The sequence below is a fragment of the Mastomys coucha genome, unplaced genomic scaffold (genome assembly GCF_008632895.1).
Source record: "Mastomys coucha isolate ucsf_1 unplaced genomic scaffold, UCSF_Mcou_1 pScaffold19, whole genome shotgun sequence".
In the NCBI taxonomy this organism is placed as follows: domain Eukaryota; kingdom Metazoa; phylum Chordata; class Mammalia; order Rodentia; family Muridae; genus Mastomys; species Mastomys coucha.
In genome coordinates, this window is record NW_022196901.1 from 22,967,685 (window position 1) to 22,995,207 (window position 27,523).

Sequence of the window (27,523 nt, forward strand, 5' to 3'; positions counted from 1 at the left end):
CAAAGTCCAGCTTGGTGAATCAGGGAGTTTTATGGGGGTTACTCACAGGAATATGGGTAAGGTTACTTACAGCCACAGAGATTACTCAAAGACAGCTGTTTCTCTAAAGCCTACCCCAGCCTGGGTTACAGCGCACAACTTGGGAACCTGGAGCATACTGCACAGCCTGCTGGCAGCTCAATATGAAGTGTCCTTTTCAAGTGACTTGATCTCAATCTTTACCCTGCAGCTGGTCTGGTCTGATTTCAGCTTGTGTGGTCTGAGTGTCTTTCCTAAGCCTCCCCAACCCCTCCTGAATGGGCATTTGAGGTAATACATTGGTGTGGCTGTGAGTGCTGCTGTCCCTGCTCCTCCCTGGGCTTCTTACTGTTCTTTGCTTGTTGATTCCTTTGCTGACTAGAGTGTGAAGCTTCTGTTTTCCTCTTCAGAGGGATATGTGGGTTGAGCGTCTGTTCTACAGGTGGGTCTTGGTGTGGGAGAAGGGTTCCCCCTACAGCTGAGCCTCAGGAACAGGTAGGCTGGGGATGTGGTGAAAGATACCAGAGATTCTAGCCCTCAGCTAGAGAACTGGAGACAAGGAGCCCTATGATTTTGGAGGAACACTGGATCTGTTGCTGCCCCAGCCCTGAACATGTAGTGAATTCCTGTAATCTGTATTTCACTTGGTACATCTCAGAGACTTTATATAGTCATTTTTAAAAAGCAGCCTGTGGACATCCCCCAACTATGTAGCCCTAGCTGTCCTGGAACTCAACTATGTAGACTATGCTGGCCTTGAACTCACAGAGATCCATCTGCCTCTGTATCCCAAATGCTGGGATTAAAGATGTGCATCAGTACTCCCTGTTAAAAACAGTTTTTATCAGGTTCTCAGGAGTCTTAACTAGGTAAAGGGTTGGTTTAAAGCCTTAGTGGTTAATTTTACAGTTTGAGCTAGAGAAATGCCCTAGGCAATAGGTATTTGTGTCACTCAAATGTTCTGGGTCTTGGCCTGAGTGGACTGTGCACCATCTTCCCCACCCCCTCACCCCGCCCTACACTCCCCTACACCCCCCTTTTGCTTTTGTTTTGGAGACAGTGTCTCTGTAGCCCTGGCTGTCCTGAAACTCGCTCTGTAGACCAGGCTAGCCTTGAGTTCAGATCTGCTTGCCTCTGCCTCCTGTGTGCTGCGATTAAAAGCATGAGCCACCACTGCTCAGCTTCACATGAAAACTTTAATTTTAGTTTTTAGTGTTTCTTAACAATAAATGTCAGGTGCCTCTCCTATTTTAAAAATACAATGTCATACTTAAACTTCCTCGCAAATTTGTAAGATAAATAATAGCTTGATTTTACAAAAGAAAGAAAGAAGGGCTCTGTCTGTTTCTATCTCTGTCTGTTCTCTGTCTACTGCTGGCTTCTAGTCACCATGTTGAGATACAAACTGCCATGTGTGTAAACTGTGCACTTTACATTGCAGCAAAGCACCCACTGCTGCTGTCTGCTCTGATTCCATGCCTTAATGGCCAAACTTACACCAAGTTAAATATAATACAAGTTGAAAATTTGCTCCTTAAGATTTGACAGTTTTACTTTTTATAAACTGTGACCAGTTTATATAGCTTGCATTATACTATTACATATGTGTGTGAGTGTGTGTGTGTGTGTATGTGTGTATGTACATTACATTGTATTATTACTGTTACTTATTTGGAAAATGTAAAGGTTGAAAAAATTATTATAGGTCTCTAACTTTTGTGCAGTAACAAGTTATAATTTAAAAATGCTGTTACTGTATTTTCATGCCTAGTAGTCAATACATTTTGGATTTCTTTTATTAAAAAGAACTAATGCTTCAGCATGGCTGAAAATTTATGACTGCTATATATGGGTAATCTAGAGGGTGAAGCTGGCCTCCTAAGGAAGCTGGTGTCCTAGTGACTGCCTTGTACCTGTCTTAATTTAACAAAGCTGACTTGAGTGTACCCGGATTCACAGATGACGACTTTGACCAGTTTGACAAGCCTGGTGCAGAACGGTCCTGGAGAAGAAGAGCTGCTGACGAGGACTGGGACAGGTATGTCCACACTTGGGCACCCCACGGTGCCTTGTGTGATGTCTGTGATCCTGTACTGGATACAGAGATCTTTACCAAAGATAGTGTGCTGGCCCTTTGGTGCCCTTCCTGTCCTAGATGAACCTCCGTGCTGGACTGATGGGAGGTCCTCTTTGGGCTGCACTAGAGCCAGGTCCAAGTTTATGTTGTAAGTAGCTGTGTGGAGCAATGTACCCACTTTCTCTCTGTTTATAGAACAACACTACAAACATTTGGATGCCACAGTACCTTTTGGTGTATATTCTACCCAATAGTTAGCAAGACTTTAAACACTTTGCCATTTTATTCTCAATTAACTTTTAATTTTGTTTCCCTAACTATTAGTGCAGGTGAACATGCCTGTTTTATAAACCACAGTTGCACACACGGTGGAAAACAGTTGGTGATGGTTGATGTCATCTCAGTGTGGTGGGTGCCTCTAGGGGAAGCTCTACTTTTAGTAGGTGCACAGGCTGGCTGTGTCAGGTGCTGAGGCGAGTGAACAAAAAATATACTATGCTTATGGACTGATTTCATTTAAGAACAAGTGCCCAGAAGTTTACAGGATGATTTACAATAAACTCCTGGATGATCAACCTAGATAGATTAGTTAGCCTTTCCTGACTCATTCAGTGCTGAGTCAGGATTCTAGAGAAGAGTGTTAGGGTGTGAAGGAGATGTATCTTATTTGTGTGGAAGAAGGTGGGGGTTGGAGGATTATCAGTTTTCATCTATACAGTCTGCACACCCCTCAAGTCAGATGTAGGTTACCTAGATACACTTGAGAATATTTCTTAAAATACAGACTTATTTATACATACAGCCATATTGCATGTAAGGAAAATCCTTGACTATACGGACCTGACTATTGTTCATATTTCCCTTATTACCTGTTAACGTTTGTGTGTGCCTGTATCCATGCTTTTTCACACAGTGGAGGTACATGTCTGCTTTCCTATGGTTTGAAATTAAATCCAGATAAAGGCCTTATTTTAAAGTATTGGTTCTTCTCACTTGTCTGTTGCTACAATAAAGTGCTTGGACAGTTTACATAGGAAGTTGTGTGCCCCATAATTTTGGAGGCTCCACTTTGTATTTGAGTGCCCCATTAGCTTTGAGCCTCTGATGAGGAAGCATATCATGGGAGAGGCACATGGCCAAGTAAAAACTGCTCATGTATGGTATGAGCCAGAAACATACTCATGCCCCACTGTTTTCTGGGACCTCGCATTAGTCCCTGTCTACCCAGTCCCATTACCTTCGCATTACCACCCTGGATACCATGATTTTAACTGAATCATGGTCTTTGGAGGTTATTCATCAGAACTGAAGCTTTTAGTTCTTTGTGAAAAAAACAAAATGGTATGTTGTTTAGGATTTCTGCTTGGCTGCTTATCTGTATATAGTCTAACCAACCTCCTTGTGTTTTATGTATATGAATATAAGTATAAAGGTTGTTCACATTGAAGTTTTAGTTTAGTGAGTCGGTATGTGGAAGCCTCTCATGTCTGTCTTGTATCTCCATTAGGAGCCAAACACTTCTGGAGGATTTAATGTAGTCCAGTGGTTTGTTTCTTGTAGTGTGTCGGTTAACTAGGAAGCTCTTCCAAGGCACAGATTAGATTAGACAGGTGTCTTAGGGTTTCTATTCCTGCACAAAATATCATGTCCAAGAAGCAAGTTGTGGAAGAAAGGGTTTATTCAGCTTATACTTCCATATTGCTGTTCATCACCAAAGGAAGTCAGAATTGGAACTCAAGCAGGTCAAGAAGCAGGAGCTGGTACAGAGGCCATGGAGGGATGTTATTTACTGACTTGCTTAGCTTGCTTTTTTATAGAACCCAGGACTACCAGCCCAGGGATGGTACCACCCACAATGGACCCTCCTACCCCGATCACTAACTGAGACAATGCCTTATAGCTGGATCTCATGGAGGCATTTCCTCAAGGGAGGCTCCTTTCTCTGTGATAACTCCAGCTTGTGTCAAGTTGGCACACAAGACCAGGCAGTACAACAGGAGATTTTCATTTGTTCTTTTTCAAAGTAATTACCTATAATATCCTCCACTCCTGAGCATTGGTTTAGAATAATTTTAAAACATAGACTCTTATGTCAGTCGTGTTTTAATCTGTGGTAGTAATTCTCTTATGGTGGTCAGACTGCTCTAATAGTCCCTCGGAATTTATACTGGTCGGCTCCTGAGTCTGCCTGTTGTTGGGACTTGTAGTTTTTGGCAGCTTCCTTCCTACCTGCTATGTTGGTTGGTCGTGTGGGGAAGCCTGGCTTTATTACTCTCTTCAGTCTGGGTAGCAGCTGTCTCTGTAAACCAGCTTCTTTTCCCACATGGTTGGCAGTATGGTGTTTGCACATTGTGTTTTGCATGTTTTGATACTGTTTAAGTATCAAACATCTTCTGCCTGCTGCATAATGGAGAAGTTTGGAAGAGTGGTTATTTTGTAGCCCAGGCTGACCTCGAACTCGTGATCCTCCTGCATCTGCCTCCTTCAGCAAATCCTACCGGCGCGCGCCACCACAACCGGTAAGAGTAGTTATTTTGAAAACCTCTTGTCATGTTGTATTAATGGAGATTTGCAAGAGAATATGGTGATGCTGACTCAGCATCTGAAAAATGTGTAAGCAGGATATGTACACACTGAGAAGATCTTAACTGAGAATCATTTAAGATTAAGTGTATTTAGGGAGCAGACTTAAGGAATGAGGGTACCTACCCAGAACATAGTGGTTCCTGTCTAGGCCCCAGGGGAGGGCAGGTCTGGGACTGAATCCAGAAGCTGCAGGTGGGGACATCTATGATGGTGAGCCATTCCTGGAGGATATAGTCCAAGTCCAGAATGAGCTGAAAGAGACTGGAATGGATAGGAACCAGAGGGCAGTAGACTGAGTTCTCAAGCAGTGGCCGTGCTGTCACACATAGCCAGGTTGACTGACGCAGTCATTCAAAATCGATTTCTTATTTTCAGATGCTTTAGTTTGTTAGCAGAAGTTACATACTCTTTGTAGTTTTTCTGGTATAATTGTGAAACCCTCTCTTATTACCATCCCAATTAATGTGTCCTGAGAAAGTGGTATTACCTCCCAGTTCCCATTTCTTAAAGCTGTGGCATGGAGAGAAACTCATTTTCAAAGAGGTACTCGCATGTTTTGGTCATATAGAATCAGGTTCTCAAACAGGACGATGGCTGGCACCTTATTTTCCTGCTCTCATAGGAGAAATGTAACATAGAAGATAGTCAAATCCCACATTACTGGTTTTAAAATGTTGGAAGGAAATATGCAGAAGTCAGAAAGGTAATCTTTAAAGTCTTTGTCTTGCATCTCTCTTTTTCTCAGGTTACTTAAGCTCTTGTCCGTATTCCTATTTATGAAGTGAGGTTATGAGACTAATTACAGGGTAACTTACAGTAACTCAGAGCCTTTAGCATATGAAGTGAATGACTTTTTTTCCAAATTGTTTCTAGTTCTGAAAGGCTTTTTATGGGAGTGTTTATATTTCTTACAACTCCATCTCTACATTCTTAGAGCTTCTAGTATTGTGTTCAGCAACATACCAAAATAATAAATTAGTACTGGTGCTAATCTCAAAACCTATAGAAATTTTAAACTGGAGCCTAAATAGTCTTAGTAAGAATATTGGTACAGTTAGATTTTCCTGGAACTCTCTGTATCTAGACCATCATGACTTTAATTGTATTTTTCTTATTTATGTTGGTCTATAAAGACATTTGCATCTAAAAAGTTGATTTCCTGGAATTCAAAACATAATCTAGTAATAGCCATTTTTACTTAACAAAAATATTGCTTTGACATGTTTTCTTTGCCTTGGGGGCCTAGATGTTATATTTACATACATACTACTACATATGTGCTGGTGATAAGAATGTAGAAATAGAACTGCTTTGGTAACAAAGACAACTAATGGGAATGGGGAGAAGAGGGAATGTGTTATGTTATGAACGGACATGGCCTTTTATAAGGCAGTGGAAAGGATTTCAATCTTACTGATGTTAAAGGTTCCCTCTAGAGCCTTGAGAAAACGTGTTCCTAGTCACTTTATCACAAAAGCATGCTGGGAAACCTGAACCTGGCAAGTGACCACTATGGTTTCCATACCATATTCCTTAGTTACTGGTTAATGCATATAATTTTATAACCTCATCATAATTTTAAATTTGTGTGTGTGTGTGCCATGTGAGTGCTGTGCTCTTGGAGGCCAGAAAGGAATGTTGAATCCTCTGTGCTATACTTGAAGTTCCCTGACATGAGTGCAGGGAACTGAACTCATGGTCTGTAAGAGCAGGAGGTACTCTTAACTGCTGAGCCACTCACTGCTTCGGCTCAAATATTTTAAGCTTCTTTTGGTTGGATGAGTATCAGATGATTTCTTGTGGGTTTTTTTGTTGTTGCTTCCTGATTAATGATATTGAACACCCTTTTCTTCACATCGAAGGTTTTTAAAGACAGGAGAAAACTTTAGGTGTTTCTTTGTGTATACTTCTCATTTGATTATTCAGCAGGTTCAAAAGGAGAAAAGTACTCTATACAGTGCTGGGCTTGAGTCTAGTAAGCCATCTTCTATATTGAGCCTGACCTTAGCTGACAGACAGACTTGTCCATGTATCCTTGAGAATATCTATTCTTTTCGTAGAGGAAGGAACGTGTAGCTACCTGGCAGTTCTCATAGCCTGGAGCTTTTACTGGATTTCTGAGTGGCTACTGTTCAATTTCTAGTCTAATAGGAGTGACATTTTGCATTTTTCTTTCCCCAGTGAACTGGAAGATGACTTGCTTGGAGAAGATTTACTGTCTGGCAAAAAGGTAAAAAAAAAAAAAAAGATTGCTTACAAGAATTAATTATACCAAAGATGGGGACATCGCTTGTGTATGGGGTAGATTTTTAGAAAGCTGAGCATGGACCAGAAGTTTGTAAATGGAGTGATTGTTTTGTTGCTGTAGATTGACCCAGAGCCTCACAGATGCTCGGCATGTGCTCTGCCCTGGGATTACTCCTCTAGCCCAGCAGAATAGCTGCTGAGTAGTAGATGCTTTGGATATTACCATGGAGAGCATGTCTGTTAGTTCCTGCTATGTCCAATGCAGGAATCAGAATCAGGATAACAGTATAAAACATGCCTTAAAGGAATGAGACATTTATAGGTGTGATTCTTTACACTGCGAATACTCACTGACAGTCTAAAGGCGACTTTGCCAAACTATAGCATGAAACAAGTCTGCATATAGTTAGAAATTCTCATGGAAACTTTCCTAGACCTTTTGATTAAGCACCTTTGAAGCATTATCTTTAATATGTGTGTTTGTCTATCACACACTTCCAATCTGTTTTATGAAATCATGTAAAAAAGCTGGGCGGTGGTGGCGCACACCTTTAATCCCAGCACTTGGGAGGCAGAGGCAGGAGGATTTCTGAGTTCAGCCTGGGCTACAGAGTGAGTTCTAGGACAGCCAGGTCTATACAGAGAAACCCTGTCTTGGAAATAAAAAAAAAAAGAACGGTGAAGCAAGAGATGAAAGTGAGAATTTTCTTTTTTTTTAAAATATATTTATTTATTATATGTAAGTACACTGTAACTGTCTACAGATGCACCAGAAAAGGGTGTCAGATCTCATTATGGATGGTTGTGACCTACCATGTGGTTGCTGGGATTTGAACTCAGGACCTCTGGAAGAGCAATCAGTGCTCTTAACCACTGAGCCATCTCTCCAGCTTCAAGAATTTTCTTTTTCTCTTTCTCTTTCTCCTTCTCTTTCTCTTTTTCTTTTTTTTCTTTTTCTTTTTGTGGGCAAGTGGTATGTGTACTTGCAGGTTCATGTATATTGATGTGGAGGTCAGGTTAACTTCTGCATCTCTCTTAGTCACTCTTCTCTTTATTTATTGAAGCAAAGTCTCTAGTCTAGGTAGTCAGCTCGCCCCAGGGAATCTGCCTCCATTTGCTGAGCTCTCCAGTCACACTGGACCATTATGTCCACCAAGTTTTTGCATAGGTGCTGGGAATCTGAATTCTAACCCTTGATTGGTGAGTGCTCTATTAACTGAGCCACCTCCCCAGTCCCCCTGAAGTGAATTAGCATTTTTTGGTTTATTAAATAGTTTAGAAACATTTTCTGTTTTCACATAGTGTCTTAGGGTTCTACTGCTGTAAACAGACACCATGACCAAGGCGAGTCTTATAAATGACAACAACATTTAATTGAGGCTGGCTTATGGGTTCAGAGGTTCAGTCCATTATCAAAGCAGGAACATGGCAGCATCCAAGCAGGCATGGTGCAGGAGGAACTGAGACTTCTACATCTTCATCTGAAGGCTGCTAGCAGAATACTGGCTTCTAGGCAGCTAGGATGAGAGTCTTAAAGCCCACACCCACAGTGACACACTTACTCCAAAGCCACATCTACTCCAATAGGGCTACACCGTCACACCTTCTAATAGTGCTACTCCCTGGGCCAAGCATATACAAACTATCACACTTAGTATTATCATATGCTTAATATTAAGCATTAATGATATTTGTAAGTGTGCAAATGTTTATGTATGAGAGAGAGGTTATGTACATGCATGTCTGTGCTTATGTATGTTCATGTGTGCATGTGGAGGTCAAAGGCTGCTGCTACATGTCTTGTTCAATTGCTTGTAGCTTTATTTTTTTGAGATAGGTTTCCTTACTTAACCTGGAGCTCACCATTTTGGCTAAACTGGCTAGTCAGCGAGCCTAAGGGATCGTCTGTCTTGAGCTCTTTAGTGATGGAGTTCTAGGTTCATGGTGCTGGGAATTGAACTTAGGTTGTTATGCTTGTGTGGCAAGCACTTCATCGAGTCTTCTCCCTAGGTCCTCAATGAATTCTTTATATTTCATTTTTCAAGTCTTAAAATTGTTAAGGTTCACATTGTTCATACTAAAGTTCATTACATATTCAGTTAAGACTTTCAGACAGTTTAATGGTCTTGGGCTGTGGATTCATTCCCCGTCCTTCTGCTGCTCTGTCTATAACTCTTAGGCTTTAGCATTTTCTGTAGGAATTGAATGTGACTTAGAATGTGACTGAAAGTCAGTCAGTCTGCCCATTCTGTTTGTCCCATCATGTGTGTGTGTGTGTGTGTGTGTGTGTCTCCCAGTTCTGCTTCTGTTGATCATTAGCTATGTGTTCCCTAGTTTGGGGGTGATACAACTCTTCCCATTTCAACACATGAATCCAGGGACTAGTTAAGCAGTGTCTAAATCATAGCAACTTTAAAAATGCTAACATATTTTAAAAAGTGTTCTTGAGAATTTTGTATGTGAGTACTGTATTCCTACCCCACCCTATCCCTTTTCCTTTCCACTTTTCCGGTATCTTATTTACTCTGGGATTCTTTTTTTAATTATTATTATAAACACACACACACACACACATCTAAATAACCCACTGAGTCCGTATAGCTTATATGCATGAGTTTAAGGCACTTGTGATTAGGTAACCTATCTGGAGAGCTTATCCCTTGATTTCTTTCTTTTTTCATCCTTAGCAGCCTTTGCCCTTGTTTCTAGTATGGGGCCTTGTAAGATTTCTCCTGTCCATATTGGGTTATCAGCTGTTGTCATTGTACAGATGTTACTTAGATGACCATACTGTTAAGAATTCATGGTGCAACTCCCTGATGCATACATACGTATACATACATACATACGTAGGTGTGTGCGTGCATGCATGTATGTATGAGATGCTGTCTCATCATTAATGTCCTGGTCTACTGGCTCTTACAGTCTTCTTACCCTCTCTTCCCAGTGTTAATGGCTATTTATAAATGTTTTTGAAGTTTTTCTCTTAACCCAGCTGGCTCCCAAATATTTGAATTACATTTACTTAACAAGCTTTAAGGGTACAACAAATGAGCAGTATTACGATATTTTAATCCTCTAAGCTAATGTGGCTACTTCCTAGTCAAAATCCCAGTTATACTTGCATTTCAGTTCTGATTTGGCTCTCTGGGTTCCAGGTGTTTCCTCATGGTTTCTCCTGGACTCTGTCCCCATGGGGATTTATTTCTCCCTTCCTCTGTTTCCCTTCTTCCCTGGCTCGGAGGAAGTCCAGCTCTATTCTCCCCCCTGCCCAGTCATTGGCTTCTTTATTTACCAGCTGGAATAATTGAGGAGCAGTGTTTTGTAACCAGATATGTGGGCATAGAAACCAGCATTTGAATAATACAAGGATAATCTTGTATTATTCAGTGCACAATAATATTACGCCTGCATCCCAGATGTTTCCTGAACCTTTGGTGTAGGGGTTGTATAGTAAATGTATCTGCTGGGGATGGGTACCCCACATTCAGTTGTTTTCTACATATTGACCAGTTGTAGAGTTCTGTAATGGTCTTTACAAAAGAAGCTTTTTGGTGAAGGGTGAGAGCTACACTTACTTGTGAATAGAAGGGTAGGTTTTTTTTTGTTTTTTTTTGGATGAAGTTGGGATTACACTATGTGCTGGTTGGTCTTGGGTCAACACAAACTAGAGGTATCTGAAAGGAGGGAACCTTAATTGAGAAAAATACCTCCATAAGATGCAGCTGTAAGGCATTTTCTTAATTAGTGATTGAATGGAGAAGGCCAAGCCCATTGTGGATGGTGCCATCCCTTGGCTAGTGGTCCTGAGTTCTAAAGAAAGCAGGCTGAGCAAGCCAGTAAGCAGTATTCCTTTATGACCTTTGTATCATCTCCTGCCTCCAGGTTCTAGCCCTATTTGAGTCCCCGTGACTCCTTTCAATGATGGACTATGATGTGGAAGTATAAGCCAAATAAACCCTTTTCTCTTCAACTTGCTTTTTGGTAATGTCGTTTCATCACAGCAATAGAAAGCCTAACTGAGACACACTGGTCTAGGAAAGTGGCAGTAGTAGATCTTCCTCTAGGGTCCATTACCTCACCAACTACAGACTAATTAGCTAGTTGGACAGTTTTCTTTTCTTCTCTCTCTCTCTCTCTCTCTCTCTCTCTCTCTCTCTCTCTCTCTCTCTCTCTCTCTCTCTCTCCTCTCTCTCTCTCTCTCTCTTTCTTTTTTTTGAGATAGGGTTTCCTCTGTATGCCTTGGCTGTCCTGGAACTCACTTTGTAGACAAGGCTGGCCTCGAACTCAGAAATTCGTCCGCCTCTGCCTCCCAAGTGCTGGGACTAAAGGTGTGCGCCACCATTGTCTGGCTTAGTTGAACAGTTTTCATACATGAGTTTTTTCCAGTTAAGTAGGCTTTAAGTCTAATTAGTTGGTTGTTGGTTACCCTGGAGATATAAGCCACTATTGCAACTTGGCTGTATCATGCCATGCTGGTCACTGTTGTAATTTGTAGGCTTAACAGCTGGGTAGAACTTTTAATTACTTTTCTTTCTTGGCAGCTTATATAGCATCTTTAGATACCATGAAAGCTATTTCTCAGGGAGGGAGCTTCCAGGTCAGTCCTAGCTTGATTCCTTCTAGTTCTCTCTGTCAGTGTATAATGTTTTTAGCAATAGGGTCTTTCTTATCTTTAAGTTTTAGGAGGCAATCAAAGGTGATGGCACCTGCATTTATTGTTTGAGGAATCTCTTTGGATGCCCCTGACCAACAGCTCAAAGAGGGGTTAGATAGTCCATGATACTTGAGGGGGCATTATCACCCCAGGGGAGTAATTTTATTCAAATTCTTTATATATGTATATGCATGGTTACTATATATATATATATATACATGTATATGTGTGTGTGTGTGTGTGTGTGTGTGTGTGTATGTGTATGCTTTTTGTTTTGTTTTGTTTTGCTTTTTGAGACAGGGTTTCCTTTTTTGGGGGGAGGGGGTTCAAGACAGGGTTTCTCTGTATAGCCCTGGCTGTACTGGTAGACCAAGCTGGCCTCGAACTCAGAAATCCGCCTGCATCTGCCTCCCAAGTTCTGGGATTAAAGGCATGCGGCACCACTGCCTGGCTAGACAGGGTTTCTTTATATAGCCCTGATTGTCTTGGAACTCACTATGTGGATCAGGTTGGTCTCTAACTAAAAGAGCCTGCCTCTACTTCTACCATGCCCAGCAATATGTGTATCTTTTTAGGTTACCATGAAATAATGTATTTCCCTATGGCATTTTCAGTCATCCTCTTTTGATCTTCTCCTCTCCCCAAATAAAGTTGTCCCCTCTGTTCTCATTTTTCTCTTCATAGCACCTGTGTCCTACCATTCCCTTCTAGCACTTTCCTTTTACCACAATCACATTTACTTTGTTTGTTTCTGTAGTTACTCCAAGGTATGTATTTATATCCTACTCTTCAGTGGAAACAAAAGGGTGCAGGGAAGAAGAGAGAATGGTTGAATTTGTTCTGGTGGGGCTTTATCTAGCACCATCAGTGCTTAGTTACAGGTAATCTTGCTTCAACTTTACTTACTCTAACTGCCTAGGCTATTTTGAAGGGCACTTCAGATATGCCTGGACTTAGGACAGGAGCATTTCAAGATTCTTTATATTGCCAAGTTGCATCCTGGAAATGCTTTTCTTTCTTTTTTTTCTTTTTCTTTTTTAAAGATTTATTTTATGTATATGTGTAGGCAATACACTGTAGTTGTCTTCAGACACACCAGAGAGGGCATCAGATCTCATTGCAGCTGGTAGTGAGCCACCATGTGGTTTCTGAGGATTGAACTCAGGACCCCTGGAAGAGCTCTTAACTGCTGAGCCATCTCTCCAGCCCCAGAAATGTTTGATTAGCTTTTGTTCCTAGTAGCAATCTGTGTGTCCCTTATCTTAAATTCCAAAGGTGTGATCCTGCTTTTAAAAAAAGAATCTTTTCAGTGTGACTGATGGTAATGAAACAAGATGTAGAGTGCCTGCCTGGATGCTGCCATACTCCCACCTTGATATTAATGGACTGAACCTCCGAACTTGTAAGCCAGCCCCAATTAAATGTCCTTTATTAGAGTAACCTTGGTCATGGTGTCTGTTCACAGCAGTAAAACCCTTAAGACAGGATCTCTGTCATAAGTGTCAGTGTTTGAGGACCCTTTTGTCCTCATTTTAAAAACTCTGCTCCCTATTGAAAGTCCTAATTCTTAGGAGTTTTGGAGGGGAATTTTTTCTTGGAAAGATGGCGTAAAGGATTTTGTAAGTGCTTGCTGCCACTCTGTGGTCCTTGTTTGGGGCCTTTGCGCCTGACTGTTTTCTTGACTGTTTGGATGGCTGGTTATATCACTGAAGCAAATTTGTTTTAGATCTGTTTATTATAGCTCTATATCCTGCTGTGTTGGAAGCATAGCTTTGGGTAGCTTATTTGTTGAGATAGATAAGGTTTTTTGAGCTAGTATATTTTCCTAGAATTATTATTGACTATTGGAAGTACTGTAATAAAAAATACAGTTGTTTAACCATTTTTACAAGTTGTAGATTTCAGATACTTATTGTTTTATTTAAGAAGTAAAAAATTAAGTCAGTTTTTCTTTCTTAAAGTTGTGTGTGTGTGTGTGTGTGTGTGTGTGTGTGTGTGTGTGTGTCTTCCCATTGGAAGGATATGCCTCTTTTAGTCTTTGGAATACTTTTAGTAGAGGAAGTAAGTTGAACCACCCCTCTGTCTAGAATATTGAGACATGTTTAACCCAGCCTAGAATTTAGAACTCTAGCAGATCACTCTGATGCCTCTACATACTAAAGAGATGGGTGACAACATTTTCATGCCATCTATTTGGGAAAGCCAAAGTTATCTTTCTAATTGGTTTAATTATGATCCAGTGACCTTAAAAAACAGCTTGTATCAGATTTGTATCTCTTGTCTTGTTTAAAAACTTCAGATTTTTGTTTCTGTCACTGTTAGTCATTTTAAGGTTACCATTCTTTTTTGAAGCTGACCTTCAATTTACAGAGCTATGTCTGCCTTTGCCTCCACATGCTGGGATTAAAGACAGACATATCATTGTGCCTGGCAAGGCAGCCAATTTTTGGTTAAGAAAAAGTTGTCAACAGTTTCCCTTCCAGGGATGTCTTACTTAACCTTTTTCATTTGTGCTAGAATTATAATAAATGTGACCATTATGCTTGCTTGGTATTTACTTGTCTGTGGCATTAGAAATTTCTCAGGGGTTAGCCAGTTGGTTGTCTGTGGGCTTTCCAGATTCTCTGTCGCAATGCCAGACTGAGCAAACCTGGATGGCAAGAGGTGGAGCAGTAGGAAGTTAGAAAGAACCCTCTCAGGGTAAGCTTGTGCTTGGTAACTGACATAAATTAACTAGATCTCTTCTTTTAATTAGAATCAGTCGGATTTGTCAGATGAAGAGCTGAATGATGATCTCTTACAGAGTGACAATGAAGATGAAGGGAACTTCAGGTACTCAATTAACTTATTAAAATTGGACCATAGTTAATTGAATTGATGAAAATTGTTTATATATTTTGTAATTATAATGAATAATTGAATAATGTGTTATTGGACTTCTAACATACAATTAAATTTTTAATAAGATATTATTGTCTTCTGATGTGGTAGCCATATAGATTGCTCCCATAAATAGGTCATTGGCTTAAAGTTACGTATGCCTTTCAGAGAAGGTTGTGAAAGCTCAGTGCTGGCTGCTGGAGTGTAGTGTTCTCTGACTTGATGCAGGCGACTGCAGTTTGATGTTGCTGTTTTTGTTTTCCTTTTCAGACAGTTTTTAATTGATACTACTCTGGAGAAGTACTTAGAAATACTCATTTTTCTGTTTTAGGAGGAAACATGGGAAAAATAGACACTTCCTTCTGGGTTATAAATGTGATTGCAGATACATCATATGAAGGCCATAGATTTGAAACCTGTTTTTTCACATGGTTTGTGACTAAAAGTATACTTTTAAATTATTCTACTAGCAAGATGCATTTGGCAATTCTCTTCTTTGATATCATGAATTTTGTATTTAGGTCTTTTGAGTGAAGTTGGCCTTGAAATGTATCTTTGGAATTTGGCCAGATGTTTGAAGTCTATGGTGTGCTCATTTTTGCTGTATAGGCTACTTGCTGTGAGCACAGATTTACTTTGTGGTCTTGAATCTGAAATCTCGCGTTAGTGTGTGTGTGTGTGTGTGTGTGTGTGTCTAAGTACATATATTTAATTTAATTAAAAAATTTTGTCTGAATGCATGTCTGTGTAGCACTTGTGTGTCTTCTGAGACTAGAAGAGGGTATCAGAACCTCTGAAACTGGAGGTACAGGTGGTTGAGTGCAATCAAGTTCTGGGACTAGAACTTGGGTCCTCTGGAAGAACAAACCAGTGTTCTTAACAGCTGAGCCCTATCTCCATCCCCTACACTTGAACTCTTACTTTGAAATGTTTGTACTTTAGTAGGTAGTGATAACAATTACGTATAATATGGGTTTTGTGGCTTTAAGATCCTTTGCTTTCTTATGAAGAAATTGCTAGTTTGTTGAGATTAGTTTTTGAGACAAGGATCATATTGTAGTGTAGGCTGCTCTTACTCATGTCAGTCCTCCTGTGTCAGTATCCTGAGTGCTGGCATTATAGATGAGCTACCACAGCTGGTGGTGTATCAGTTATTTTTTAAAAATATATTTCTGACTAGCACTTATTTGAATGTTGAGATGTACTTTTACAAAGATAAAAATTTAATGTTTTGATTTTCTAAAGAAGAGCTTATAATTTACATCATACTTTTTTTCGGGGGATGGGGGGAAACCAAATTGTTTTTACCATTCTAACTCTGGTTACTGGAGAAATGGCTCAGCAATTAAGAGCATTTAGTGTTCTTTCAGAGGATTCTCCATTTGTTTTCCAGCATCTGTATCTGTAATTACAATCACCTGTAATTTCAGTTTTGGGGGATCCTGTTCTCTCTTCTGGCCTGTGGGAACCAGGCATACATGCAGTACACATACCAAATCAAACATACCAAAGATAAATGTAAATGAATCTTAAAAACAATTCTATGCTATTTCTGAGTTTAGAGTATTATACTTGTTTTCTGTTAGCAGTTCAACCAGAGTCTTATCTGTTTCATTTTATAAAAGTAGATGGAAATGCAAAGTTTTAGCCTTGGATGTTTATAAGCCAGACCAGCTTCTTCATCTGGCTGACTTCATTTTTTAGTTAGATAACAGAGCTGACAAGTGGAGATGCTGTCTGCATTGTGGGTCAGTGGCCCTAGGTTACTTGGAATCTAGTGCAATTGTATTTTACAGATTTTTAAAGTGTACTCACCCAATGGGATAATTTGTTACCTATGATTAAGTCTCATAACTCATTTAGGTAATGATGCAGCTTTGAGCCTCCTCTCAGTGTATCTTTCATTGTATTTTGTCATCTAGTTCTCAGGGTGTCACTATCAGTCTGAATACCACCTCTGGCATAGTTACATCATTTGAGCTGTCTGACAACACCAATGACCAATCTGGAGAACAGGAATCTGAATATGAACAAGGAGATGATGAGCTAGCCTACCACAAACCTGAGGAACAAGAAATGTATACTCAAGAGTACCCAGAGGAAGGACAGTATGAAGGCCATGACGCAGAGTTGACAGAAGACCAAATAGAATATGGGGATGAGCCAGAGGAGGAGCAGCTGTACAGTGATGAAGTGCTGGACATCGAAATCAATGAACCTTTAGATGAATTTACAGTGAGTCTTTTCTCTTTTGAATGGCCAAAGATAACATGGCTTCCTGCACAACGGTTTCTAGACTGATTTGAAATCTATTTACCTCCCGTGGGACGGGGAGAAATTAGACCTTATTATCACTGCCTGCCAGTTTCTTTATCAGAGCTATGACAAAGTTTGTGTTGACAGCTTGTTTGGCCACTGGTAATGCTCCTTTGTCATTTGGGAAAGCTGCAAAGAATTTTGACCTTGAGGATTGCACCCTAAGGAAGAAAACAGCTTTGTGTGGTGGAGGCACACTGTCAATGTTAGAAGTACTTAATGCAGAGCTTTTATCCAGGCTTTAGACAAGATCTGATAAAGTCCTTCTAAGGTGAAAAGATTATTGACCTGTTAAAGACATCTTTAAGGTGCTAATATTCCACAGTGATTGATGTCCTGTCTTCATTCATCCCTTTCATACTGAGAACTGTCTAAACATGAATAAAGAGGTTGAGGTTAGTTTAGAAAATGTCAAATATAATTTGTTATCTATCTGTAATCAACAAGCAGAGATGGTGCTGGTCTTCATTTCAGAAAGATTTCTTTAGTAGGTAGTGTTTATTTTTATTAAACACCAGGAAAGGATTGGTTACTGTTGGCAGATTAGTCATTTGTCATAATGGTATATTTTCAGAAGAGGTTTGTGTTTTAAAAAAGCACCCGATGACATTCATGCTGGAAAGATGTTATTACTGCCTTGTGCAGTGCCTAAGTGTTTGATTTCATTGGTGTTCCGTGTATAGGCAGAGTGGACAAGAGGTGTGTAGAAGCCTTGTTGGTGGAGTAGCATCCTGGACTGTGGTGCTATCATTTTCTGTGTGCTTACATTTGAGGACATTGGTCAACAGCTAACAAGTCTTGCTCTTTTATGTAATATAACAGCCTGCTTTACTAGGGGTTGATGATACAGAGCCTGAAAATACTTAGTTCAGTCATGACTGGGCTTTGGTGTCTCAGGAAGTTGAGGCTTGTTCTTCTGAAAGTGTGTGTAGTTTGTGATCAGTAGAGTCATGAAACAGCATCATGGAGCCTGCTGTCTGTGGTCCTGTAATGATGTGTTTTAGTAATCAGCCCTTCGGTAGATAGTGTCTTCTGATACTGCTTGCTTATGTGAGACACTCTAATTTAAACTGCTTGGTTAATCCAAAGTTTTTCGAAAATGTGCTGTTTTCTTCTAGTGTTTGACTATTACTATTCATTTGTAACATTAGCTGTTTATTTCTTTGGTCCTCCACTCTTTAAATAGTCAGCACATCTTTACTAATTGTAATTCACAGTAACTGTTGTTGAACCATAAAAAGCATAGAATAGAGGGAGTACTCACAGAGTGGAAAGTGTGGATACGGTGAGTTTGCCCAGCCACTTACACAGTTCTTCAGGACTTGTAAAGAGACAACTTGTAGTCAGTAAGAAAATTTCCTCTTCTGTATATCTATGTTCCACTTAGGACCACATAAAGTCCCAGGAATAATACAAAATCCATTTAAATAATTTAGCATTTTGTGTTCCAAGATTCAGGTACTCAGAATAAAATATTTAAATTGAAACTCTTATAGAATTGTTAACATGAAAATGAAATACTTTTTTTCAGAATTAAAAAAAAAAATCCCTCAGAAACTTTAAAGTTTCATTTAGAAATTCTAAGTGTGCTAGTATTATATACCTGAGCGTTCTCTGAGCAGCAGCAGCCTGCTTTACTATGTCTGGTGTTGGAGCTAAAGCTATCATCTTCTCTCTCCATGGACACCACAGACTGCTCTGGGTGGGAATAAATCAGAATTCAGCTGTGGAGTGCTTTGCTTTTGTCAAGCAGCTTCGATCTTGTCTCAGACTATCCCTCATGTGCATATTGCCATTAGACCGATAAACACATGAATAGATTGTGTCCCCATGCACCCTACAGGCATGTAGTTTAATGAGTTTAAACTGGTTTCTTGTCCTAGTCAGTATTTGTTGACCTGCTCATCCAAAGCCAGAATGAATTCTGAAATGTGACCCCATAAGCATTGGCTTTCTATGAGAGCCTACCCCCAAAACCATGCATTTGGTGCAGAACTGGCTATAGAATCCATAAGACCACACTTTGTAGCTGGAAGGGGTACTGCCACATGTGAAGAATGGAAGATCCCAGGGATGATGAGAGACTGCTTAGCACTATTAAGTGAATTTTGCAAGCACCATTGTTGATGAGTGTGATTGCACTTTACCATCTGTACTCTGGTAGCAGCAAGAACTATTGCTCAGTAGTCAACAGAATAGTATTTGTTGGTGACATTAAAGTATATTCACTGCGAAGTTAGTATCAAATGAGATTTCATAAAACATTATTTTAAAATCATGTTCAAATTTACCATTTGTGTGAAGAGTAGTAGACTGTTCCATTGTGGATTTGGCTGCAGTGTTGCTTTGATGGGATGCTGACAGCTTTTGTGCAAAATGGAATGCATTCTCAGGATCATCTTGAGAAGCAGGAGGGTCAGTTCTCCCCACCTCAGTACTTGTAGGAAATGCCAGTGTCAGTCTGCTTTCTTTGTCAGTGTTGTGTTCTCTCGTCACCTTGTCTTCTACCTTGCCTGAACTTAGAAGGGACAAGCTTGCCTACTGATAAGCCCTTTCCATTTCATCCAAAACCTCACCCAAGAGAAAGAAAGGCTTGATGAAGAATCCACTGTAGTGGGATGTGTGAAAAACACTTTGTCAAACCGTCTCACTCCCAATTTTACTGTTGGCCTTAGGTTGGTAAGGGGCATAGAGACCAGCTCCTGCTACGGCCAACTCCTCAGAGAGCACACACGCCTGGGTTTTGTAAGGCTCTTTTCCTTTGGGTAGATGTGAGAGCTGCTCAGCCAGGGCTTGGCCCTGAAGCTGAGCCATTGTTGCTCTCATCGCTGGAGCAGCATGTATGCTAGGTTTGCATGACTGTGCAGAGGAAGCTCCTTTGCTTTTTGCTCTGTTAGTGCATCCCCATAGTAGAATGTGTTCAAATAACTCTGCATGAATCGTACATGAAAAGTGGTTGAAACAACCAAAAGCTTTGTGAGAAAAATGTTTCTTCTCTTTAATGGCCGTTAGGATGAAGAATACTTGCAGGCTTATGGTGGGCAACAAGGGCTGCAAGTGCGGGAAGACTGTGAGGCTGAAGATGACTTAGATGAGATTACTGATTCCCAGGTTGCTTCTGAGACCCATGAGGTACTTGTTCAACTTCTATAGTTTCCTGAGTTTCTTTTCTTCCAGATTCAAAATGAGAACCTATTTTTTTTTTTTTTTAAATGTTAGTGAAAAGTCTATGCATCTCTGAACTGTGTGCATTGTAGTAGAAGCCCAAGCCTGGGGCCTAGAGAAGTGAGTTCTGGTGCCTGGGGCCTAGAAGTGTGTGCTCTGCAGTGGTAGTGCTTATTTATTTGTTTCTTTTTATTATTACATGTGTATGGTGTGTGTGTGTGTGTGTGTGTGTGTGTGTGTGTGTGTGTGTTTGCTTGCTTGCTTGCAAGTATCTGTACATGGCACACACATGAGGCAGCTTGTTTTGAGGGGTTGATCTCAGTCATCAGGCTGACACAGAGCTGATTTTTAAAAATGTCACTGCTTTGAAATCAGTGCTATAATTATTTTAATTAGTTAATTTTGGCTAATTTGCACCATTATTCAAGAAACAATCCAAAGTTACCTGTTTAGGTTCTGTCTTAAGCGCTGAAACATTGATGATGTGGGTTTCTGCCTCCAAGGGGACTTTTGCAGTTTAGTGTAGGAAGGAAGGTACTGAAAATTACTGTTGGCACAGCAGAAAGTGATCGCTCCCAGGAGAGAGGCTCAGACATGAGGAGCAAAAGGTCCTGTCGGGGATGGCCCATGTCTGAGGCTGTGTAGAAGAATGACATTTGAAAGAAGAGTGCCCTGGTAATTCTGAGCTCCTGTCTCACTGAGAACTGGTAGCTACTGTGGCTAGGTCTGTAACAGGCCATAAAACCTTCTTATCCATGGGATAAAATGTTAAAACCTAACATTTTTCTTCCTCTAATAGTTTCCTTAATGTTTTTTCCTGCTTGCTAGAGAATATAGCTACCAAAGCCACCTAGCACTCTGTAAGGGTACGTGTAAAACAGAAGCCTTTCTAAGCTGAATTTGAGATTTCTTTCTGTACTTTGTGTCTCTTTGAAATACATTAAAAACATAGAGAAAAAATAAGACTAGTGTAAGAGACTCTTCACCCCATTTGTATAGGTGTAGAAGAAGGCGTCTAATCCAGGGAACGATGGCAAAGTTGAAGAAGACTCTGGACAGGCCGCCTGGTTGCCTAAAGTGTTCAGTGTCATTCTACCTAGCGCACTGATGACCCAGCTTAGTGGGGCCTGCAAAGACACTTGAGAAAGACATCAGAGGACCTGAAAGCAGGGAGCAGAACAGTTGTAAGGCTGCCAAGGAGGTGGTCAAAGGTTGGCATGGAAACAATTCTGTGCATATATCATATGTCCTCATGGGATAAGCAAATGAGCTATAAGCTCATGAAAATATATTCAATTAGGTAAGAATTAAAATTAATTTTAACACTGGCAAAACCAAGACTACTGGAAGATGTAGTCTTATTTTGTTGAGGGAACTGTAGTAGAAATGTCACAACACCATTTCTCTTGTTTTCTGCATATTTGTGAGCACACCACTACTTGTTCTTTGTTGTAGTATCTCTGCCTAGGTGTGCTTATGTACCTGATGACCCTGAAAGAAGGGTCTTCCATGACAGGTCTGTATTCATTTGAATAGAGGTTCCACATGCAAGGATCCATCCTTAAGTACTGTTCCCTCTGGATGTGATCACAGAGCCCTGGGCAAGCAGGGCCTCAGGGAAATGCCACTGCTGGGGAGGTGACTCATGACTTAGCCCGGTTCTACCAATCAACACCCTCACTGTCCTTGACAGGCTCATCAGCACTGAAGCATGCTATCCTTTGACTCAGCACTTCTACTTTAATGAGTCTGTTTAAATGGATAATATAAATAATCTAAGATGGATTCAAAGCCCTAGAACATGTGTATGTTGACAGTGTCAAAATTTTGTTAAGTCACATAGTGGCCCCATAGACTCCCAAGCCTTTCTTTTGTTGTTCAGCATGGGAAGAAATGACTGATAATTAAGTGAGAAGAGCTAGGTGATATACTCTCCCCTCACTTCCTCCCTGCTTGTTTGTAAATCTAAATACAACCAAAGTTTGGATGAAGAAAAGTATCCTTTACTGATTGTTTTAAGACTGTGAGGTTAGTTAGTTGTGACCAGTTTTTTTCTCTTAGCCCTGGCATTGGGGTGTTGTAGACAAGTGGATCCTGATGTTCACTGGCCAGATAGCCTAGCAGAAATAGTAATTTTTGGGTTACTTTAAGGGAATAAAGAAGGGACTTATAGAAGACATGCAGTGGCCTCCTCTGGATGCACACCCCCATACCAGCCCTCCCCCATACACTATAATAGTTTACATTCAGTGAATTAGTCATTTACATCTTAAATGATTAAATTTTTATGCATGCATATATCCAGCTTACCATTTTGCCAGCAGCTGTGGGATGCAAGCTCTACACAACTCTACACAGCTACCTACAGCAGTCTGATGTCTTTTCAGAGACCTCCAGTTAGGTGAAGCTGGCATTTTTGGCTGTACCACAAGAAATAATTTCAGGATAAGTCAGTATGGAACATAGTTCATGAAGAGTCAGAGAGGACAAAGAGAGATAGATTGCACAGGGTTAAAAGAAAGAGTCCTAAAGAAAAGATAGAAACTGCGCCCAGCATGGGTCACATTGTATGATAAGTCTTTAAAGAAGCTATATACACTGATACCGGTAAATTCTTCTAGGTGCTAAGGAATTTAAATGAGATCATAGGGTGCTTCCTGAAGTGCTTTGATAGGATTTCAACTCATGAGGTCATACTGGGGTTAGAATGTTTTCATGTAAACTAAAGTTAATTTTCATAAAATATCTGGGAAAGGAGTAATGCCAAATTCAGGCCCTTAAAAGTGATTCATTGTTATTTTAACAATAGTTTAAAAAAATATTTATTCATAAAAGGAATATTGTGTTCTTTCTGTTGACAGCCCTTAAAATGAATCTTGATAATTGTGTTAGAATACTTGGTTTTCCATTGTCAAGAGATCTCACCCAAACACCAGAGAAGGGTTTCTTTTCTGTTTCATAATTTTGTCCCATAATTTCCTGTCTTTCTACCTTACCTTATTCTTATTGATGAGGGACAATACCATAACCCTCCAGGAAAGCTCAACTTTTTAAAAAAAGTTATTTATTTTATGAATATGAATATTCTATCTGCATGCACATGTGCATGCCAGAAGAGGACATCAGATCCTGTTATAGATGGTTGTGAGCCACCATGAGATTGCTGGGAGTTGAACTCAGGACCTTGGGAAGAACAGCCATCTCTCCAGCCCCCCCTTAACTGCTGAGCCATCTCTGTAGCCTCTCAAAAAAATCAAATTTAGCTTAAGGGAAGAACGGCTCCTGTTTATACCTAGCACTCACAGAGAAAAGATCAAAGTAGTCATTTAAAGTCCTTACATTAACACTTAATTAGACACCTTCTACACCTGTACAACTGGGTGAAGCGTCTCTTACACTAGTCTTATTTTTTCTTCTTTAATTTATTTCAAAGAGTGAGAGTAAGGTGCAAAAAGAAAAGTAAAACTCAGCTTAAGGGAGATGCTCCAGTTTTACACATAGCAGTCAGAGAAAAGATTAGAATAGTCTTTTAAGATCCTGATATTAGGGTTTCCTGCGCCTTGAGCTGATTCTGTACCACAGCGCTCCATACCCAAATACTGCCAGGAGAGAACTAGTCTCCCAGGAGTGCCGACACATCTGTGAGCACAGGTAAGACCACCACTTCTGTTCAAATTCCTGGCCCAAGAGGGACCCTCACCGAGCCATCAGGACACAGGAACCAAGGAACAGCGGGGGACAGGATCCTTCTGGTTTCTGTCTACACCCCAGAGCTTACCCTGTGCCATAGCTCTCCATATACAAATTCCTCCCAGAGAGAACTAGTCTCCCAGGAGTACTGATACACTGGCTTGCAGGAGGGACAAGCCACAGTTAGAGATAGCAAGACCAGCTATCACGTGAGAAAATTAGATGGCAAGAGGCAAAGGCAAGAACATAAGTAACAGAAACCAAGGTTACTTGGCTTCATCAGAACCTAGGTCTCCCACCATAGGGAGCTGTGGATACTCCAACTCACTAGAAGAGCAAGACTGATTTAAAATCACATCTCATGATGTTGATAGAGAGCTTTAAGAAGGATATAAATGACCCCTTTAAAGAAATACAGAAGAACACAGGTAAACAGGTAGAAGCCTTTAAAGAGGAAACACAAAAATCTCTTAAAGAATTATAGGAAAAGACAACTAAACAGGTGAAGGAATTGAACAAAGCCATCCAGGATCTAAAAATGGAAATAGAATCAATAAAGAAATCACAAAGGGAGACAACCCTGGAGATACAAAACCTAGGAAAGAGATCAGCAGTCATAGTTTCAAGCATCACCAACAGAATACAGGAGATGGAAGAGAGAATCTCAGGTGCAGAAGATACCATAGAAAACATTGACACAGCAGTGAAAGAAAATGTAAAATGCAAAAAACTTCTAATCCAAAACATCCAGGAAATCCAGGATGCAATGAGAAGACCAAACATAAGGATAATCGGTATAAAAGAGAGTGAAGACTCCCAAGGGAATGGGCCAGTAAATATCTTAAACAAAATTATAGAAGAAAACTTCCCTAACCTAAGGAAAGAGATGCCCATGAACATACAAGAAGCCTACAGAACTCCCAATAGACTGGACCAGAAAAGAAATTCCTCCTGTCACATAATAATAGTCAAAACATCAAATGCATAAAACTAAGAAAGAAAGAATATTAAAAGCAGTAAGGGAAAACGGTCAAATAACATATAAAGGCAGACTCACTAGAATCACACCAGACTTCTCACCAGAGACTGAAAACTAGAAGATCCTGGGCAAATGTCATACAGACCCTAAGAGAACACAAATGCCCCCCAGGCTACTATACCCAGCAAAACTCTCAATTAACATAGATAGAGAAACCAAGGTATCTTATGACAAAATGAAATTTACACAATATCTTTCCACAAATCTAACCCTACAAAGGATAATAGATGGAAAACACCAACACAGGAGGGAAACTACACCCTAGAAATAGCAAGAAAGTAATCTTCTTTCAACAAACCCCAAAGAAGATAGCCACACAAACATATAAAGATAACATAAAAAAATAACAGGAAGCAACAATCACTATTCCTTAATATCTCTTAACATCAATGGACTCAAGTCTCTAATAGAAAGACATTGACTAACAGACTGAATACATAAACAGGACCCAGCATTTTGCTATGTAGAGGAAACGTTACCTCAGTGTCAAAGACAAACACTACCTCAGAGTAAATAAAGGGCTGGAAAACAATTTTCCAATGGTCCCAAGAAACAAGCACAAGTAGTCATTCTAATATGGAATAAAATTTACTTTCAACCAAACGTTATTTAAAAGGATAAGGAAGGACACTACATACTCACCAAAGGACAAGTCTACCAGGAAGAACTCTCAATTCTGGACCTCTATGTTCCAAACTCAAGGGCACCCACATTCATAAAAGCTCAAAGCACACATTGCACCGCACACAATAATAGTGGGAGACTTTAACACCCCACTCAGCAATGGACAGATCATGCAAACAGAAACTAACCAGAAGCACAGTGAAACTAACAGAAGTTATGGACACAATGCTTTTAACATATATCTATAGAACATTTAATCCTAAAACAAAAGAATATACATTCTTCTCAGCATCTCATCGTACCTTCTCTAAAATTGATCCTATAATTGGTCACAAAACAGGCCTGAACAGAAACAAGAAGATTGAAATAATCCCATGCATCCTATCACATCACTACAGATTAAGGCTGGTCTTCAATAGCAACAAAAACCACAGCCCACATACACATGGAAGCTGAACAATGCTCTACTCAATGATAAGTTGGTCAAGATAGAAAGAAATTAAAGACTTTTTAGAATTTAATGAAAATGAAGGTACAACATACCCAAACTAATGCAACACAATGAAAGTAGTGCTAAGAAGAAAACTTACAGCTCTGAATGCCTCCAAAAAGAAACTGGAGAGAGCGTACACTAGCAGCTTGACCGCACACCTGAAAGCTCTAGAACAAAAAGAAGCAAATAGACCCAAGAGGAGTAGAGGTCACGAAATAATCAAACTCAGGGCTGAAATCAACCAAGTAGAAATAAAAACAACTGTACAAAGAATCAACCAAACCAGGAGCTGGTTCTTTGAGAAAATCAACAAGATAGATTAAACCCTTAGCCCGACTATACTAACCAGAGGGCATAGAGACAGTATCCAAATTAACAAAATCAGAAATGAAAAGGGAGACATAACAACAGAAACTGAGGAAATTAAACCATTAGATCCTACTACAAAAGCCTATACTCAACAAAACTGGAAAATCTGAATAAAATGGACAATTTTCTAGATAGATAATACCAAATACCAGAGTTAAATCAAGATCATATAAACCATCTAAACAGTCCTATAACCCCTAAAGAAGTAGAAGCAGTCATTAAAAGTCTCCCAACCAAAACCAGCTCGGGACCAGATGGGTTTAGTGCAGAATTCTACCAGACCTTCTTTGAAGACCTAATACCAATACACTTCAGACTATTCCACAAAATAGAAACAGAAGGAATACTACCCAACTCGTTCTATGAACTCACAATTTCACTGATACCAAAGACCCAACAACGAAAGAGAACTTTAGACCAATTTCCCTTATGAATATTGATGTAAAAATACTCAATAAAATTCTATTTTAGTCAGTAAAAATAAATTATACTGGAAAGAAAATCTTTAAAAATAGCAACAAAAGAAATGTTAGCCACGTTCTTTGCAGTAAACCTACCTCCAGAGCAGCAGTTCTCAGCTTGTGGGTTGACACACCTTTGGCAGAACACTGTCTCCAAAAACATTGACAGTACAGTGCATAACAGGAGTAAAATTACAGTTGTGAAGTAACAATGAAAATTTTATGGTCAGGGAGTCCTCACAACTTGAAGAACTACATTAACGGTTCTCAAAATTAGGAAGGTTGAGACCCACTGCTCTTGAGGCATGCCAAGTATTCATTTAAAATTTTTTACTTTTCTTTAAGATTGTGCATGTGTGTGTGTACATGCACATGTATGTGTCTGTGTGTGAGTATGAGCATATGAACTCAGTACCATGAAGGCCAAAGGATTCAGATTCCATGGAGCTGGAATTACAGGTGCTTGTGAGCTGCACAATTTGCGTACTGGGAAACAAACTCTGCAAAGGCAATGCATGCTTTTGACCCCTGAGCCATCTCTGTAGTCTCATATGCAATAATTCTATAAATGAAATGATTAAATTGTCCATTTAAATGATTAAAAAACAACAACAACAAAAAAACCTTGATATTAACACCCAGTGTAAATAAGCAGCTTTTCCCTCTTCCTCCTTCCCCTCCTCCTCAAGGCTTGGCTTTGCTGCGGCTAGCACTACTGTTTCTTCTACCTTACTCATCTAACTAAACTAGAAATTCATCTTAATGTCTACCTGCTCCTTGATTTGTTTGCTATGGTGTGAACTTAGAATCTCAGAATGTTGAAATGAGCTACACCCATATAACCATATAGGTATTGGTAGAAAAATTGAGGTAGATTAGCATGTGTTGGTTTTTTGTTTGT

The 27,523-nt window shown here is 39.9% G+C and overlaps 1 protein-coding gene across 6 annotated transcripts in view; it reads left to right on the plus strand.

Moving 5' to 3' along the window:
• Positions 1-27,523, plus strand: part of Rbm33 (RNA binding motif protein 33) — a 101,260-nt gene that overhangs the window by 7,589 nt on the left and 66,148 nt on the right. For 3 of the 6 annotated variants that reach the window (XM_031380251.1, XM_031380252.1, XM_031380255.1), the window contains exons 2-6: positions 1,978-2,056; positions 6,863-6,911; positions 14,341-14,417; positions 16,388-16,700; positions 19,794-19,913. In XM_031380251.1, coding sequence (XP_031236111.1) covers positions 1,978-2,056; positions 6,863-6,911; positions 14,341-14,417; positions 16,388-16,700; positions 19,794-19,913 — 638 coding nt within the window. Of the gene's footprint in view, positions 1-1,977; positions 2,057-6,862; positions 6,912-14,340; positions 14,418-14,777; positions 14,897-16,387; positions 16,701-19,793; positions 19,914-27,523 lie in introns of those variants that run through there. The other 3 variants (XM_031380253.1, XM_031380257.1, XM_031380254.1) reach the window with 2 other exon arrangements.